The 15,915-nt window shown below is 43.7% G+C and overlaps 2 protein-coding genes across 7 annotated transcripts; both read right to left on the minus strand.

Annotated features, from left to right (window-relative positions):
• Window positions 1-2,592: 2,592 nt before the first annotated feature.
• LOC136489778 (uncharacterized) lies at window positions 2,593-5,087 on the minus strand. The gene is made up of 2 exons (XM_066486328.1): window positions 4,289-5,087; window positions 2,593-4,043 (listed from the first exon to the last, which is right to left on the minus strand). Exon 2 carries the CDS (start codon window positions 3,465-3,467, stop codon window positions 3,042-3,044), a length of 426 nt encoding a protein of 141 aa, XP_066342425.1. The 5' UTR covers window positions 3,468-4,043; window positions 4,289-5,087; the 3' UTR covers window positions 2,593-3,041.
• Window positions 5,088-7,151: 2,064 nt separating this feature from the next.
• Window positions 7,152-9,852, minus strand: LOC136537855 (cold-regulated protein 27-like). Of its 6 annotated transcripts, none has more exons than XM_066529858.1 (4): window positions 9,125-9,852; window positions 8,330-8,660; window positions 7,687-7,797; window positions 7,152-7,553 (listed from the first exon to the last, which is right to left on the minus strand). In XM_066529858.1, exons 1-3 carry the CDS (start codon window positions 9,200-9,202, stop codon window positions 7,691-7,693), a joined length of 516 nt encoding a protein of 171 aa, XP_066385955.1. In that variant the 5' UTR covers window positions 9,203-9,852; the 3' UTR covers window positions 7,152-7,553; window positions 7,687-7,690. The 6 variants fall into 6 exon arrangements, with proteins under 6 accessions (XP_066385955.1, XP_066385935.1, XP_066385948.1 ...); XM_066529838.1 differs by having other exon boundaries at window positions 8,318-8,660; window positions 9,125-9,846; XM_066529851.1 differs by having other exon boundaries at window positions 7,665-7,797; window positions 9,125-9,844.
• Between the last annotated feature and the right edge of the window lie 6,063 nt (window positions 9,853-15,915).

Raw genomic sequence — 15,915 nt, forward strand, 5'->3', positions numbered from 1 at the left:
GAACGCGTGGAATTTGGTCGATTCGTTCGTAGTGATCCCACACAGGAACCCTAGTGAACCGCGCCAGGACCATAGACCGCTCCGCCTTTATAAGCAGAGCTTGGCTTAGCCATTGGTACCACCACTCGGCGCACTTTAGCTCCCTTAGGTTTTCCCTTTGAGCAAGCTTTTTGCTCAGCCCTTCTTTGTAGCCACCGCCAGAAATGGCAGGAGCCTGGGTTGGTAGTTACTGCTTGAATGTTGAGGGTTTTCCTAGAATCCTGCATGCCACCCTGCAAAAGCTCGGAGTCAAAGATCGTCCCGAGTATGAGGGCCGTGAGTATGAGAAGCATGGCACCGATCGGTGTGAGGTTACCGTCTACATTGGGAAGAGTGAAGAGTTCCTCGACATCACCGAAGCCTGGAGTGTGATCGCAACCGGGTTTAGCTTCACCGACACCTACCAAGTTGTGGCCTGCAAAGCCTTGCGGTACCTTTGCCAGCTCTATGAAGAGCCCATTGCCCGTACCCCCATGAGGTTCTTTCCACCCTTTGATAGGAATCGACGGGCATGGAGGGATCGCATGGAGGCTTTGCAAGGGCGGGATGCGCAAGAAGATAGTCCTACCATGGTGCACTTGACCACGTACATGCTTGCTCTGGATGAGCAGTATGACCGGCAAGCCTTGGAGCTGAGGGCGTGCCTCCGGCGCGCCGAAGAAGCCGAGATCTTCACTCGGATGCTCCAGGTGCAGCTCGCCGAAGCGCATGCCAATGTTGCAGCTGCTGAGAGCCGGGAGACTGCCATGTCAGAAGCTCTGAAGGAGGCCGAAGATTGGCATATTCATCAGCTGGGTGAGGCCTATCTGTTCACTAGGGCCAAGCGGAGGACGCTGGTTGATGAAAGGCAGGATGCCCCGATCTTGGAGGGGATCCCTATCCACCCGCCTGAAAGAAGGAGAACCGGTGATACAGAACTGCCAGCACCTCCACCTTCAGAAGTGTTAGAAGCAGAACCCTTGGTTCCTCTCACTCAGCCATTGCCATGAGAAGATACGGATCCATAGCCAGGGCGGTAGAAGAATCCGCCGAGCACACGAATAAAGATGCGTGGTTCCAAGGTAGATTAGTTGCCTTGGGATGCTGTACCCATAGTAGTAGTGCTTTTCATCGCTGTCCTCCTGTATTGTACTCTTGCCGTTGTTGTCGTCCGTAGTTGTTGGATGCGTGTTGTAGTTTTTGCTATTTCCACCTATAATGTAATCCTATCCAATGTTGTGCTTTAAATCTAAGTGTGTTAGTTGCTTGAGCCCAACTCCATCAAATACTTTTTTCCACTAACATGTCATTGATTTGTTGGCCTAGAATAGGCACCATGTAATGACAGCTAACCTCTATGTCCATTTATAATATTAAGACCAAACTTCCGTACCAACACGATGAGAAAACATATTAGACATATGAGCCATATTTCTCAAAAATTTTCCTATACCAAGTACATCACCCACAGCGAAGCGCGGGCAGCAGTGGCTAGTTGATGCTGAATGTCCAACCAACCAACACTACGCATGACGTGTTCACGCGAAGCCATATACAACCTTCCAAAACATCTTGCCTTTTGACCTCGGCCTGCAGCAACTTTTCACGTTATACACGAGATGGTGCAGCTACATTACGGCTGTTCCAAATTATAAGACGTTTTGGTTTTTCTAAATACATAGTTTTTATTATGTATTTAGATATAAACTATATGTAGATGCATAGATAAAGCAATATATCTAGAAAAGCCAAAACGTGTTATACATTGGAATAGATTGAGTATTAGAAAAGGATGCGTGCTTCGCGGCGCCCTACCAATGCCTTATTGCAACTCAATTTCAAGATTGTGGGGAAGTAGAACAAAGATATATGGAGGAACTCATATAGATACATGTATTGATAACACTAATCACTTAGTCTATCCATATAGTTTACATGAAGACTTCAGTTCATTACTAACACTGTTTTTCTAGTAGTTTAAAATACTTGTACAAATTTGCATCCAAAGCACTAAATGAGTTCATCCTAATAATGAATATAATTGAGGTAGCCAAGCTCTTGTTCACCTAGATATCTAGTTGACTAAAATAGTAGCAGGTTGCTTCAACGCCAACCTCTTGGTGTTGTTTTGCCACGAATAAACCAAGATGTGGAGGCTTATCCATCAGCAGAAGCCGGTTACCTAGTGGAAGCCTGCAGTAGAGATCAGAACGTATGCCTAATGATCAATGTCATTAGCTGTGGATAAGAAGCTCCTCATGAAGAACAATTTAGTGTACTAAACTAATGTAACAACTAAAGGCCTTCAATTATGATACTATAATCTTATTTATAAGAACACTGGCTTGTGTGGTGGAGGGTGCATGGAGCCAGCAGATTTGATCTATCTAAGAAACTGATGAAACAAAACAACATATGAAACTAAGTTGGCCCTATGTGATGTAACCCAAAGATGATTCAAGTAAACAAAACACACTACTACAGAAAAGATTATGCGAGGCGTTTTGAAAATAGCGTTGGAGGCGGGCGGGCATTTCAACTGCCTCGGTTAATGCTTGAGATTAACCGAGGCGGTCATTTTTATTAACCGAGGCAGTCACAATCAATTGCCTCGCAAAATCGATTTACGGAGGCGGTAAATAACCGCCTCCTAAAATCTATTAACAGAGGCGGGCCTTATAACTAGCCCGCCTCAAAAAATGCCTTCATTTTCGGAGGCGGGCCACCTAACTTGCCTGCCTCGGAAAAAAGGCTGAGGCCCCACAGGCCTAGACTGAGGCCTGATAGGCACCTTCAATATAAATTGGCAACTTAGGGTTTCAGTCAACTCACCTCACCCTCTGTCCGACTTCCTCCTCTCCCGACTCCCTCTCGCGACCGCGCCGCTCCCTCCGCCTCGCGACAGCGCCGCCCCTCCCTCTCGCGACTGCTTCTCCCTTCCCTGAGCAGCGCCGCCACCCTCTCCTCCTCCGTCTCCCTCTCCGAGCAGCACCGCCACCCTCCCCTTCCTCCCTCTCTCTCTCTCAAGCCCCTCCCTCCCCGGCTCCTCTCCTGAGCTCCTCCCACGGCGAGGCAGTGGTGCTGGCGGCGCGGGCGAGGCGGCGGCGCTCCTTCGGCGTGGGCGTGGGCGAGGTGGGTCGGCAGCTCGAGCGCGGGAGAGGCGGCCCGATGACGCTCGGCAAGATCCACCTGAGGAGGTGGTGGCCGACGAGATCCGGCGCGAGGAAGCGCCCTTCTCGGCCCTCCATCCTCAGCACGTCCTTCTCCGGCGACGACGCCCAGCAATAGCGCGCGAGGAAGTTGCCGTCCTTCTCCGACGATGGGTCCAGATCCGGCCACGACGGGTCTAAATCCAGCCATGGCGGGTCTAGATCCGGCCATGGCGGGTCTAGATCTGGCCACAGCGGGTCCAGATACGGCGGCGGGGAGGCCGGATCTGGCTCCGGCATGCGACGACAGCGGCGGCGCGTCGATGGGCTCGGCGGGCCTGTGCACGGTTTTTTTTTCTTTTTTTATTTGATTAACCAAGGCGGTTAAAGATTTGATTTACCGTGACCTTTAGACCGAGGCAGTTGCAATGGCCGCCTCGGTTAATCTATTTTGCCCGCCTCGGAAAAGTTTTTAAGTTGTAGTGACACTGCATCACCAAAGAGCCAAGTCATTCAATTTTGCTCAATTAGACAGCAAGTTTTTGTTAATGTTGTAGCTAGTCTAAGGCACGATGGTTATATACATATGAAGAAGCATTAAAAAAAATGGAAACCGTAAACATCCATTAGTATGGGTAACAGACCGCAAGTAATCGAATAAGAAATGTCTATGCCTAAAGTTGGAAGGAGTCAAGAAGTAAGCGGGCTTAACAGTGTCATCTGAACATTCCCAAACGTCTTCTTTGTATTTTTTTGGTAGCAGATGAATACAATTTAAAAGGTAGTGGAGCTAGATTTGATGGAAGCACAATCCCACATGGTAGATCAAAGTTCAACTTCACAGGATTGTCAGGTAGTCAGCCGCAAGCATAACTACTATGGCCTTGTTTAGATTGAAGATTTTTTCAACCCGATGAATAGTAGCACTTTCGTCTTATTTGGTAAATATTGTCCAATCGTGGACCAACTAAGCTCAAAAGATTCATCTCGTGATTTCCAACTAAACTGTGTAATTAGTTATTTTTTTTACCTACATTTAATGCTCCATGCATGCGTCCAAAAATTGATGTGATGGAGAGAGAGTGAAAAAACTTGGAATTTTGGAGTGATCTAAACAAGGCCTATATTGAATGACTAAAATCATAATTCCTTTATTAGGATCAAACTTAGGCATAATGGCTTCATCATTGTTCTGTAGTGTTGCTGGTTATTTGCATGCATGGTTGGAGCATTGATGGGCTCTGAAATTTCCTCTGATAGGAGTAAACTCAGGTCAGCACCTTTCTATGGAGTGGCCTGCATAGTACATAGAAATGACATTCGTACACATACATCATTGGCATTTGGCAGAAAGATCTATCAACAGATAAAGAAAACAGAGCAAGCTTGTCCTATTATCCAGTTCTGTAGCTAATGGCCGCACTTCTTATATACAACCATGTCAAGGATAATAATAAAACAACTAAAAGTGGATCATATTACTGCTTATCATTGTCAGCTTATGATCTATGCTGAATCTGTTCCACAGAAGAAAAGAGCAGGGGGAGTCTTGTTTTGTTGTTGTTTGAGAAAATTAAGTACATTCTTGTATTTCACTGTTAAGGCTATGTTGTTGTTGTTGCTGTTGTTGTTGTATTTCACTGTTAAGAAATTTGGACCAAATTGTAGCTTGGAATAAGCTCTATTTCAAGGACTGGTTAAACCATGTAGAGCAAGAAAGGACATGTACTGTTAACTACGCTATCCATATGTTACTTCAATAGGTATTGTTTTAGCTTTATCATAATAAATAATCCCTGTCCTGAAATTAAGCCCATAGTTATTATATCTACAGAGGTTCAGCAAAATGGAATAAGAAAATTGGAGACATTGCAAGTTCAGGCCTTGTTTAGTTCCAGGGTGTAAAATTTTGGGGTGTCACATCGGATGTCACATGGAGTGTCGCATGAGGTGTTCGGATACTAATAAAAAAAATACATTACACAATCCGTCAGTAAACCGCGAGACGAATTTATTAAGCCTAATTAATCCGTCATTAGCACATGGGTTACTGTAGCATTTTATTGTCAGATCATGAACTAATTAAGCTTAAAAGATTCGTCTCACAAAGTAGTCGCAATCTATGCAATTAGTTATTTTTTAGTCTATATTTAATACTACATGCATGTGTCCAAATATTCGATGGGATAGGACGTAAACTTTTGAGGAAGAAACTAAACAAGCCCTCGGTAACCGGAGGACACAGGATGGCTTAAATAGGTTAGCAACTTGATCTTGTCAACAGTCTTCCTGACGACACGAGACTCATTGCAGTTTATAATTACCTGATCCAGAAGAATCCTTATGGAGTCAAATACATGGGTCAGAATGTCAGATCATCAGTATTTGAAGATAACACGGCCAGAAACTTGAGAAAAAATAATACATTTAACACATATATCAACATCAGTATTCCACTATCCTAGTTTCAATGTAAGCTTATTTTTATGCTTTTCAAGATATGGCGGTAGTGTAAGGTGGAGTTTCAGGACTGCACAGCCAGAGTTATACTCACGAACAAGCCAATCTCGACACATCATTTTTCCCACAGCATCGAACCATGTCTCCCCTAAAATAATGGCAAGTTTTTTCTAAAATGAAAAATAGTATATTTATATTTCAGCGTATAAACAAAATGCCTACAACTATATCTGAACCATAAAACTGCAGTTAATTTTTTTTCCTTCTTCAACAAAGCAAGCTTCGGACAACCTGTCACAAGAACAAACGAACGACTTGCAGCTACTGATTTATGAGAACTCCTTTGCCCAAATAGAAAATGTAGTGCCTGCGACAAAGCTGCGCCTTCAAAATCCGATGGGATACTCGTGTACTGGCTGGATCTGGGCGAGATCATCGCCCATGGCCGTGGTGAGGGAGGGCAAGGACAGTGTAGAACCGCTTGCACTATTTTGACATCAAACAAAGTTTAGAGACCTTGTTTTGAGAGTTTGGGGACCGAGATGACATAGCGACATAAGTTTGAAGAACGCTAGTGTACTTTACTCATACCTTTTATAAACTAGTGTTGTTAAAAAAATTAAGCAAGTTGATAAACAAACTAACTAATTAGTAAGAGGTAAGTTAGTATTTGTTAGATTTTGTCCTAAGCTTACTTGATATCTTTTATGTCAGGCGGAAAGAGTATTGCAATACAAAGTTAATATTATTATATTTTTTAAATATATTATCCCATAATTATAAATTTATAATCATAAATAATATAATATAATATAAAATAATGATAAAAGTGTAATTTAAGAGACTGTGCCATATCTGACTATGACCATGTAAATGGGATCTGGGTGAGTAATTACCAGGGTTAGGTTTGAATAAACTTAAAGGCAGACCCATGAGAGAGAAAAGTGGAAGTAAGTGACAGGGTTTTCACATTTTAGTTTTCATCATAAGCATGGGTCAAAAATCCTCCACACTTATGTTTGGCAAAACATAAAAAGGCATACCTTGTCAAGTGAAATGCAAACTCTTAACTGACGGCAGGTCGCGCTCCAGCGTCTAGCGCGACTGCACGACCACATCCACGCGTTCTCTCTCTCCCTCTCTTCTTCTCCATCTTCAGCAAGAATAGAAAGGAGGTCGGGGGAGGCAGTCAGGCTCGATGGTGGGTACGGGAGAGACGGCAGCAGGGCGGAGACGACAGTGACGCCGCCGGAGCGGCCGGCGGAGGAGGCGGCCGGGTGAAGTTGGGGCAGGGGTTGCCATGGCCATGGTGGCGTGGAGGGGGGAGAAGGAGGAGGTTGCTGCGGGCGTGGTAGGGTCCGGCGGCCATGGCCGCGGAGCTCCGTTGAGAACCAACTGCACCACGGCAGGGCGGTGGGCGGTGGGTGGCAGGATCGCTCGTTATCGACCTCCCAAGTGAAAGGCAAAGTACCTTTACAGCAACCAAAGCTCTTGGCCAACCTATCAGCCTTTGATTCCTCGATATTATCAGGAACCAGCATTGTTTTCCAATAATTCACTTTGCAGACAGTGGCTGCTCAAATTCACCAAAAAATTTTTCTCCATGGCACAAAATAGTACTCTCCACACCGCGAAAACAAGAGCATCAATAATTACTCTCCACACCTAGTAATAGCAACAACAAGAACAAAGCTGATGCTCTGCAGAGATCGATGGTATGCATATTCTACGACCACAATTACTCCCCACACCGCGAAATGGACGACGATACCAATTTTGCTAAGCCAAACTACTTGCAACTGCAGCACGACCTGTCACGTAGTACTGAAGCTAGATTTCATAACAGGTCTCCCATGGCCTCCTTCAGGCTTCAGAAAGGCATGGCTTCCACTAGCTTTTGTTGTCTCTGCGTGTGATACTAACCACCTGAGGATACAGATACCGAGAACAGGGGTGAGCACCAACAACCAGTGCAACAAGTTAAACCGTTAAATTCATCAACTAGGAAACGATAAACCTACTTAAGTGGGTACTTACAAAAAAAATCAAGGTTAGTAACCTTGTTATGTATCCTGGTCATTTGATGCAGGGCCAGAAATAGACTTCTGTTTCTTGCATGGATCGTTACTGGATTGAATCCCGTCATCAGGAAAATTCTGATCCGTGACTTCTGAAAATGGGTAAAAATGAAATGTCTCTGTTAGATTACGTCCCTCAGCTCTGATAAGTAGAGCAGGATGACAACAGCAAGTGTTAATGGATGGGATAATATGGGGGGAAAAACTATAGTGCCCAACATGCAATTTCATGTGTATAACTGCAACTTGATGATCTGCTTTGGTCATACAATTTGGAATGACCCAATGATCAACCATATGATCAAATAACATAATTCAGAAAGTGAACACAATAGCTACTTCAACCTTGGTGTTTTTTTTTCTCGAACACACAGGAGGACTGCATATGCTGCATACTTGTTTCACTGTGTGTCATATTCAACAAGTACAAATTAGTGACCTATAGTTTATTATTTTTTGACTGATTGTACTAAGTATCTGCGACTCTGCATCCAAAATTGCATTGATTTTATTGCATACTTACTATTTATCAAAGTACTACCAAAATAGGTTCGAACAAAGTGAAACATATAGAGGACACATTTTGCTGGAAAGGAAAGACAAGGTAGTGACCTTTGCTTTTACCAATAATAACAGAAGTCTTCGCTACTCCTGCATGGGTCCGGACCTTCTCTCGGACCGTGTCAGTGCCTGACCCATAATCGTCAACAATAGGTTCCATCCCAATGCCACGGTGATTCACACAGGCACCGCGTGGCTTGAAACGCCTTACCCAGGGATTCTCAGGGAAGCTATTTATAACAATATTACGGAGATTGTTCTTATTAGCATCATAGTTGCAGTTCTCTTGGCCATAAAGTTGCTCCACGAAAGATGCCTCCATGGAGCTTATGTACGAGCTGTGCCGCTCATTTGTCCATCCAGCTGACAACAAGCCTTCAATTTGATCACCCTGCTGAAGAATCAAAAACAAGATCTGTTTACATACAAGAGTCTAAAAATCCCATACAAGATGAAGGTAACCGAACTACAATAGTGTCGTAGTACAAGAGAGTCGTGAAAGAAAAGTTTCACAGATGGTGCATGTTGTATCTACAGTTATGCAAGAGCAATTCAAGACCACATTGGTTCTTTCTTTAGTTTGAATTTGATGTTCCATAGCAGGACATGAGCTCCTGACGAAAATTTCCTCAACAGACTCTTCAGTTCTATAGTAATTTTTAAAACTGAAGTCTGAAAATGTTTGCATAAGCACCAAGAAATGTACTGCCCCCGTATCCAAGAGATAGTTACCGAAGAATATTGTACGCAATATGAAATTATTCAGAGGTGTATAAAAAAACAAAGTAGAAACTCTTCATCGAGAATGAACACAACCGCTATGTTTCTGAATCAGATCATCAGTTCATGGTCGGTTACCTTGGCGATACTGCCGGGCAGGGGCAGGGGCAGCGGGTCGTCGTTGATCAACGGCTGGTTCAACGACACACCTCCCATTGGATTGTACACCTCTCAAGAACTTACAATTCTATGGATTATAAGTTCTCTCCCTTGTTTGTTTTCCTTCCCGAAAAAAGAAACAACCAAAATGGAAGGAGAGAAAGGACCTGCCTAACAGATCGATATACGAGATATTAATCGGCAAAAATCGGGCGACAAAGAAACAGAATCAGCAGAGAACAACCCGTGCACACCCCAGATTCGAGGCGGCAAAGAAAAGGAACAGCTCCTCGACGAAGACGAAGAAGAAGCAGAGATACGCAAAGAGAGAACAAATCTCGGCTGGTCAGGGAGAGAGAGAGCTCAGGATGCAAACTGAACTGGAACACAGCAGCGTGGTGTATAGAAGAGACGCGAGAGGGAAGGGGGAAGGGAGAGCAGATACATCTCGGCTGGTCCGGGGGTGTGTCAGTGTGTGCGCGGTGGGGTCCCATACGCGCCGGGCTTTTCGGTGACGTGGCGGAGTGGGGCGCCACGGGCCTCCGGGGCAAAATATCTCGGTCCCGATATTTTCTACTGGCATCAGAGGCTGCCACGCGGGGCCCGTAGGAGTTTGCCCAGTCTGCGCGGAAAGATCTGCGTCTGGGATGACGTCAGTCCATGACAGGCGAACCACGCTGGCCGAGCATGGCACTCGCCCCTCAAAGTCCGCCGCCCGCTGGAGTGACGACCCCGGCATTTTTGTGACAATATTATTACTTCCTGTGATCTAAATTATTGTTGATATAATATATACTCTCTCCAGTCTAAATTATAAAAATATTTTGATTTTTTAAAATATATTCCTTTTACTATGTATCTAGATATAGTATATAACAAAAGATATGTATCTAAAGCGAAAGAGAACTCGTAGTATGGTAGTTACAAGAGCCTCGAACATCATATATTTGGAATGGATAAAGTATATTATTACTTTCTTTATTTTAAATATATTTATTATATATATAATTGCATAGTAACAACTATATACAAAGAAAATAAAAAAGGTCTAAAAAGGTCTATAATTTAGGATGGAGAATTTTTTTGATTTAGGAGTAATACTAGTAGTAAAAACAAGATGATCGTGATCCTTTTCCTAAACACATGGTACTTCCTTGTAACACCCCGGTGTTATGTCAGCATTTAGGCACTGCAAATCATACATATCATGCATCATCAAGCATCCTAATCATACATGCCTAATCATGTAAATAATAACTGAAACACTGCTTCGAAACATACAAAACATGCTCGTGAAACATGAATGTTGCATACACTTGTTTAGGGTTGTTTTTGCCCAAAGTATGCTTGCTAGGATTAGTAAAACATGTTTGGCTATGATTGTAAATCATCTAGAATTGTTTAGCATAATTTTTGGAGCAAGGTTTGTATTTAAATTATTGCCAAATTTTGCTTTAAAAATAATTCTCCAAAATTAGGGTTTTGAAGTAATATTGAGTTTAATTTGGTAATCAAAATCTATTTGGAATTTGACTTTGGTCATAAAAGCAAAGTTGTAGATATTGAAAAATGGAACAAATTTCATTTTTACACCAATTTGTGAAAATGCTTTTAAATGGCTCAAAAATGGGAATTTAATTCTGTTTATTTGAGAAATAAAAAGAAAAAATTTTCATTTTCGCTTAACAGGCCGCCGCTCCGCTTCCCGGCCCACGGCCGAAGCCGGCCTGGCCTGCATCCCCGCCTGCCGCGCGTTTCTCCCTGGCCAGCAGCGCTTCACCGGCCCAGGCCCACGCCGCGGCCGCTCCCGCGCGCAGACGCGCCCGCCTTCCCCGCCTGCCCGGCCGCCACGCGGTGCCCGTACACCGGCGGCGAGGGGCGGTGCCTGCTCCGACCGGCCGCGCCCCGCCTTCAAAGCGGTCCGAGCGCGCGCACGCCACCCCACTCCGCCATTTCACTTCGCCACCCTCCCTGCCTCTCGCTCCGTAGCAGCAGTAGCAGCGCCCGAGCTGCCAAGCTCGCCGACACGCTCCACCGGCGTCGAGCTCCCGCACCACCGCACCATCCCTCGATTCACACCGCCAGCAGTTCCGCCTCGTCAATCTTCGTCGCTTGCGCTTGCTCGCGGCTGCCGTCGTCGAGGTGAGGGCCGAACTTGGCGCCTCCTTCCTCTCCGGCGAGCATGCTGCCGTGGCCACGCGGACCGCCACGCCGTCGGGTCAGCTCCTCTCTGCCAGTCGGTGCGGCTCAGCATGTTGAGCACGCTGGCACCACCCGCGCCACGGAGGGGCTCACCGTCGGTGAGCATCGGCCGACGGAGCACCTCCCCTGCCCCCGGGTCGCTGACCCGTAGGGCCCAGCCACAGTGGCTGGCGAAGGCCCCGGGTGGCTGGCTAGTGGGCCGGTTGACCCGCTGGGTCCCGCCTGTCTGTCTCTCTAGCGCGGGTTTTGGGTGAAGAACCGGGTGGATCTAGCAGATTTGAGCATGAAGTCTAAAAGGATTTTAAAAATGATTTTTTAGATTTCTATTTAAATGCTTTGGAAAATGTTTGTGTACTCCTTTTGGCTCCAAATTTGTTGAAACAAATTTTGTTGTGTTCCTTGTCACCAGATCTACATGATAAAATTATTGCATGTCATTTTGATATACTTTTCTGTAGAGCTTTATTTAATCCTTGATATTGCTGATAACTTGAAAAATGTGTAGAAAAACCTATAGGCTTCAGAAAAATATGATTCCAAGTTTGTTAATCTTCTTATGTAATGTACTTCCTAGGAAAAATATGTGTCATGCATGTACTGTAGAAAAATTATGAGGTGTAGTTCAAGTGCCTTTAATGGCTGATTTTTGTTATTTTAGCTAGAGAGCAAACTTTGTATAAAACATGCATGTGATAATTTTTGTACAGTGATTGTATGCTATAAAGATCATAAGAAAAATGCTAACTCTGTTGTTTGACACATTTCACAGTACAAAGTATTTTCATGTTCATAATCATGCCATAGCTTGTTATTTTTGTGTAGGCTAATCCACTCATTCAAATACCATGAAAATCTAATAGTAGACTACTTAGGGTAGTACTGTGCTATGGTAATTTTCTAAGATTTTTCTAAGCAATAAAAATAGATGTTGCTATTCAAACCTATTATTAATTAGGGTTTAATCAAGTGTTGCTTTATGTGTGATTAAGAAATTAGTGAAGCTTTGGTGTATCTTTGAAGCATTTAATAAGATGTGTTGACTTAACATATTAGTAGTAGAAGAGAATGCAGTAGATGACATGTGCTTGTAGTATATGTTCTTGGATGATGTTGACTACCTTGTATTCAAGCATATTCCTTGTATTCATCTCATCCGATGCACCGATTGCATAAGCACTTACGCACATTGCATCATACAGGATCGCAAACTGAGAACCTAGTCGTCATACCCGAGGAGCCCAAGGAGCAGCTCGAGGTGCAGACGCAGGAAGTGCCCGAAGCTGACGAGGAGGACGTTGAGGAACTTCCAGAGTGCTCCGATCACCGCCCGAGCTCCTTCGAGAGAGGCAAGCCTCGAAGTATTTTTCTCCCGGTTTGCAATTATTAATTAAATGCTTTACTTTAATTGATGCATTACGTTCAGGAGTTGTTTGCAACCGCTGCTGCATTATACCTTGTCTACCTTTGTTATACTATATCCTTGTTACCCTGGTATCCGCAGTCGAGTCAATGCTTAGCTGGCTTAGACCGGTAGAAGTCGGGTGATTTCCTGTCACCTGCGAGCTATAGGTGGTTACCTAGATCTGCTTGGATGACTATGAAGTCATGGTATAACTAAGTGTTAAATGAAGTTGAGACCGGACGGAGACTTACAGAGTTTTTGACTGTAGTGCTTTCTGTCTGTGTCGATTAAGGATCGACCGTTGTTGGGCCTCGAGTCATGTTGAACGCATGCCTTACATTTAGCTGGCCGGATAAAGTGCCTTCCGACCACGAACTATGCCGGAGCAGGTGTGGTAGGACACGGGGGCGAGATGATAAGACCAAAGTGCAGTCGATCGGCCCCCGGGTACTTGTGGTTCCTGGCAAACTCGAGATACCTGGATAGTTGACTCGGTGATCAATACCTCACTTTAGCGGGTGAGTGAGGTTTGTGTAAAGAATAAATCACCAGCTGGTTAGGAATCGATTCGAATCGCCATCGCTCCTGGATAGTGAGCACTTGACTTGAGTGACTTCATCGTAGTAATGTTGATGGAACACTTGGACAGTTATAATGAATATGACATTATGGAAGTTGTTTAATGATCATTGGTTATCGTTATCTGCTTAATCACATGTTTGCTCTAGTATAGGTGCAAATCTAGTCGACAGGTTAATAACAATTAACTTGACAATAATGCTTTTGAAAACAGGTCTTGAAATGCTAAAAATGCTTCTTTTTGCAAATGAGTCAGCTACCCTACTATACAGCCCTTCATAATCCTTGGTGTCACTTATTTTCGGTTATGTCGGGTAAGTCTAGCTGAGTACCTTCTCATACTCAGAGTTTTATTCCCACTTATTGCAGATGGGCAGATGTATTACGGCTACTGTATCAACTGCCTTTATCCTGCGATGGGTGATGCTTAGGACCATGGGCATGGTCATTCCTTACGTCTCATCTGATGCTTTTGTTGGAGATGATCATTCGCTGGCACTGTATTTGAACTCCGTGTGAGTGTGTGTGGTTTGAACAAATGGCTTCCGCTACTTTTATTCGAACTTGTTTTGTAATAACTATGTTTAAACTCTGATGTATCTGAGATGCAAACTTTTATGTAATATGTGATGGTGACCGCTAAACTTATTACGATCTTGGCTAGAATGGAAGTTGATTTGAAATCCTTCGTGATTTCACGGACTACCGGGTTATACGGGCTTAAGTTTGCTAAATCGTCTGCTCTAGCGGATGATTTTCTTACTTAATTTCCTATAATTGGTCGGTTCTGTTACATTCCTCATCTCAAATTATAAGATGATTTTCAATTGAAAAATTATAAGAAGATTTCCTTTTTTAGATGCATTGCTTTTACTAGTATCTAGACTAGTGTATATGAAAGTGCATAACAAAAGCTTTGTATAAGTAAAAAAAAAGCTTTGTATATAGAAAAAGTTAAAATATCTTATAATTTGGAACAGAGGAAATAGTTGTCGAATGACTATAATATTAAATGTTATTGTTTTGTTACTCCTACCATGGTGAAGATCCTAATCCCACCAAAGCCTCTTGTGGTATTTAATAGTAGGTGTGGCACATATAGGTGTATCCTATGATGGCTCACACTAGCCTTACAAAGTCTTCTCTAGATAATGGGAAAAATCTTGCTTAAGCCTCTTTATAACAGTGGACCTCCGCCTTACGGGTCCTAAACAAAAGGCAACCGCATGTTAAGGGCATGTCTCGGACTTTCTACTCCATGGGAGCCTTAGGGATCTACTAAATTTGTCTAAATCTATCATACCAAGGCTTCCCAGATCTTTAGGTAAGCATAATGTTGCCCAGTTTACCAGGCAGTGCTTTCCATTGGCAGTCTCCTCTCCAGTGTCCGCCATAGGGGTAGAGCACGAGGTGCGATGGCTGAAGGCCCAAGCGAAGGAGGGTACCAAGCCTAGGTATACAAATCCCCAGGTCCTATAGTCTATTAAATATTAGCAAACTAATGAGAAGAGAAACATAGAACTGCCTAGGTGGTCTAAAAAGACAACATCGGTATTAATTTCCTAATTTTCTTTCCCCACGGCTCTCGGGTAGAGAGGAGGCGAGGAGTCACGCTGCACACAGCACACTCTGATCGTGAGTTCGCGACGTGCGCCTTACACACGCGAAGCTGGCGAGCCGCACCGCTGCGAAGAGCTAGACTACCGGAGACACGGACACGGCGCACGAGGACGACGACTAGGCAGGGCTCCACGGCAACGACATCTTGATTCTTGGCTTCTTATGAATTGCGATCACCGATCAGCTGTTTAGGCCCAAGGGCCCATTCGGCTTGCTAAATCTTGACTGAAATTGGCTTAAAACACTGTTCTGGCTGAATTGCTGTGAGAGAAAAATACTGTTCCGGCTAAAAAAACAAGCCGAATACGAGGTAAGCCGAACGGGGCCAATGTATTTTTTTCTTTTTATTTTTAATCCAAATTAATTATTTGTATAATATTTCAGACTTTTAGTACTTTGTACCCATATAGTCATATTTTTCTTCTCATTTAGGTGTTAGAATTTTAGAATGTTACCTCAAAACATTTGTCATGGGTGAGAAAAGAAAACAAATATATTACTTTTTTAATCTATAGTTCCTCGATAGTTATCATACATCTACAAATATATTACTTAATCTACATTGTTTCCTCGATAATTATCAGACATGTTAAATTAAAAATATATTATTGAATTTGTTTTCGTTTTACAAGTAAAATTAACGCCTATATATTATAAAATTTTATACATGGTCAAGAGGGGCCGTTGCGACGAAATCGCTAAAGGGCCCTTAAAATCCTAGACCGGCACTGCTCCTCTCCTTTGTGAAGGAATGAGTGTCGAATCTTGTCTATTTGTTTTTTTGCCCAGGCAGCAAGTGGGAAGATGGTCAGGTGGTAAGTTGGTATGGAAAAATGAACCAAAGTAACAAGGGTGTGTCTCCCCACACGATTAAGTAATCTTCCTTTCCATCTGAGATGTCGTTTGCTGATTTTTTTTTTCGATGAGTGGTTGCACATGAACTTTTTGTAGGGCACGAACGTGAAGT

The sequence above is a fragment of the Miscanthus floridulus genome, chromosome 1 (assembly GCF_019320115.1).
Source record: "Miscanthus floridulus cultivar M001 chromosome 1, ASM1932011v1, whole genome shotgun sequence".
Classification (NCBI taxonomy): domain Eukaryota; kingdom Viridiplantae; phylum Streptophyta; class Magnoliopsida; order Poales; family Poaceae; genus Miscanthus; species Miscanthus floridulus.

What these genes read in the sequence shown, in the direction of transcription:
- LOC136489778 (XM_066486328.1), bottom strand. Translation starts at nt 3,467, where the DNA reads ATGCCGGAGCCAGATCCGGCCTCCCCGCCGCCGTATCTGGACCCGCTG.
- LOC136537855 (XM_066529838.1), bottom strand. Translation starts at nt 9,202, where the DNA reads ATGGGAGGTGTGTCGTTGAACCAGCCGTTGATCAACGACGACCCGCTG. An exon ending in TGCCCGGCAGTATCGCCAAG is followed by an intron (nt 8,661 to 9,124) that starts GTAACCGACCAT and finishes TTGATTCTTCAG; the next exon opens with CAGGGTGATCAAATTGAAGG. An exon ending in TATTATTGGTAAAAGCAAAG is followed by an intron (nt 7,798 to 8,317) that starts GTCACTACCTTG and finishes ACCCATTTTCAG; the next exon opens with AAGTCACGGATCAGAATTTT.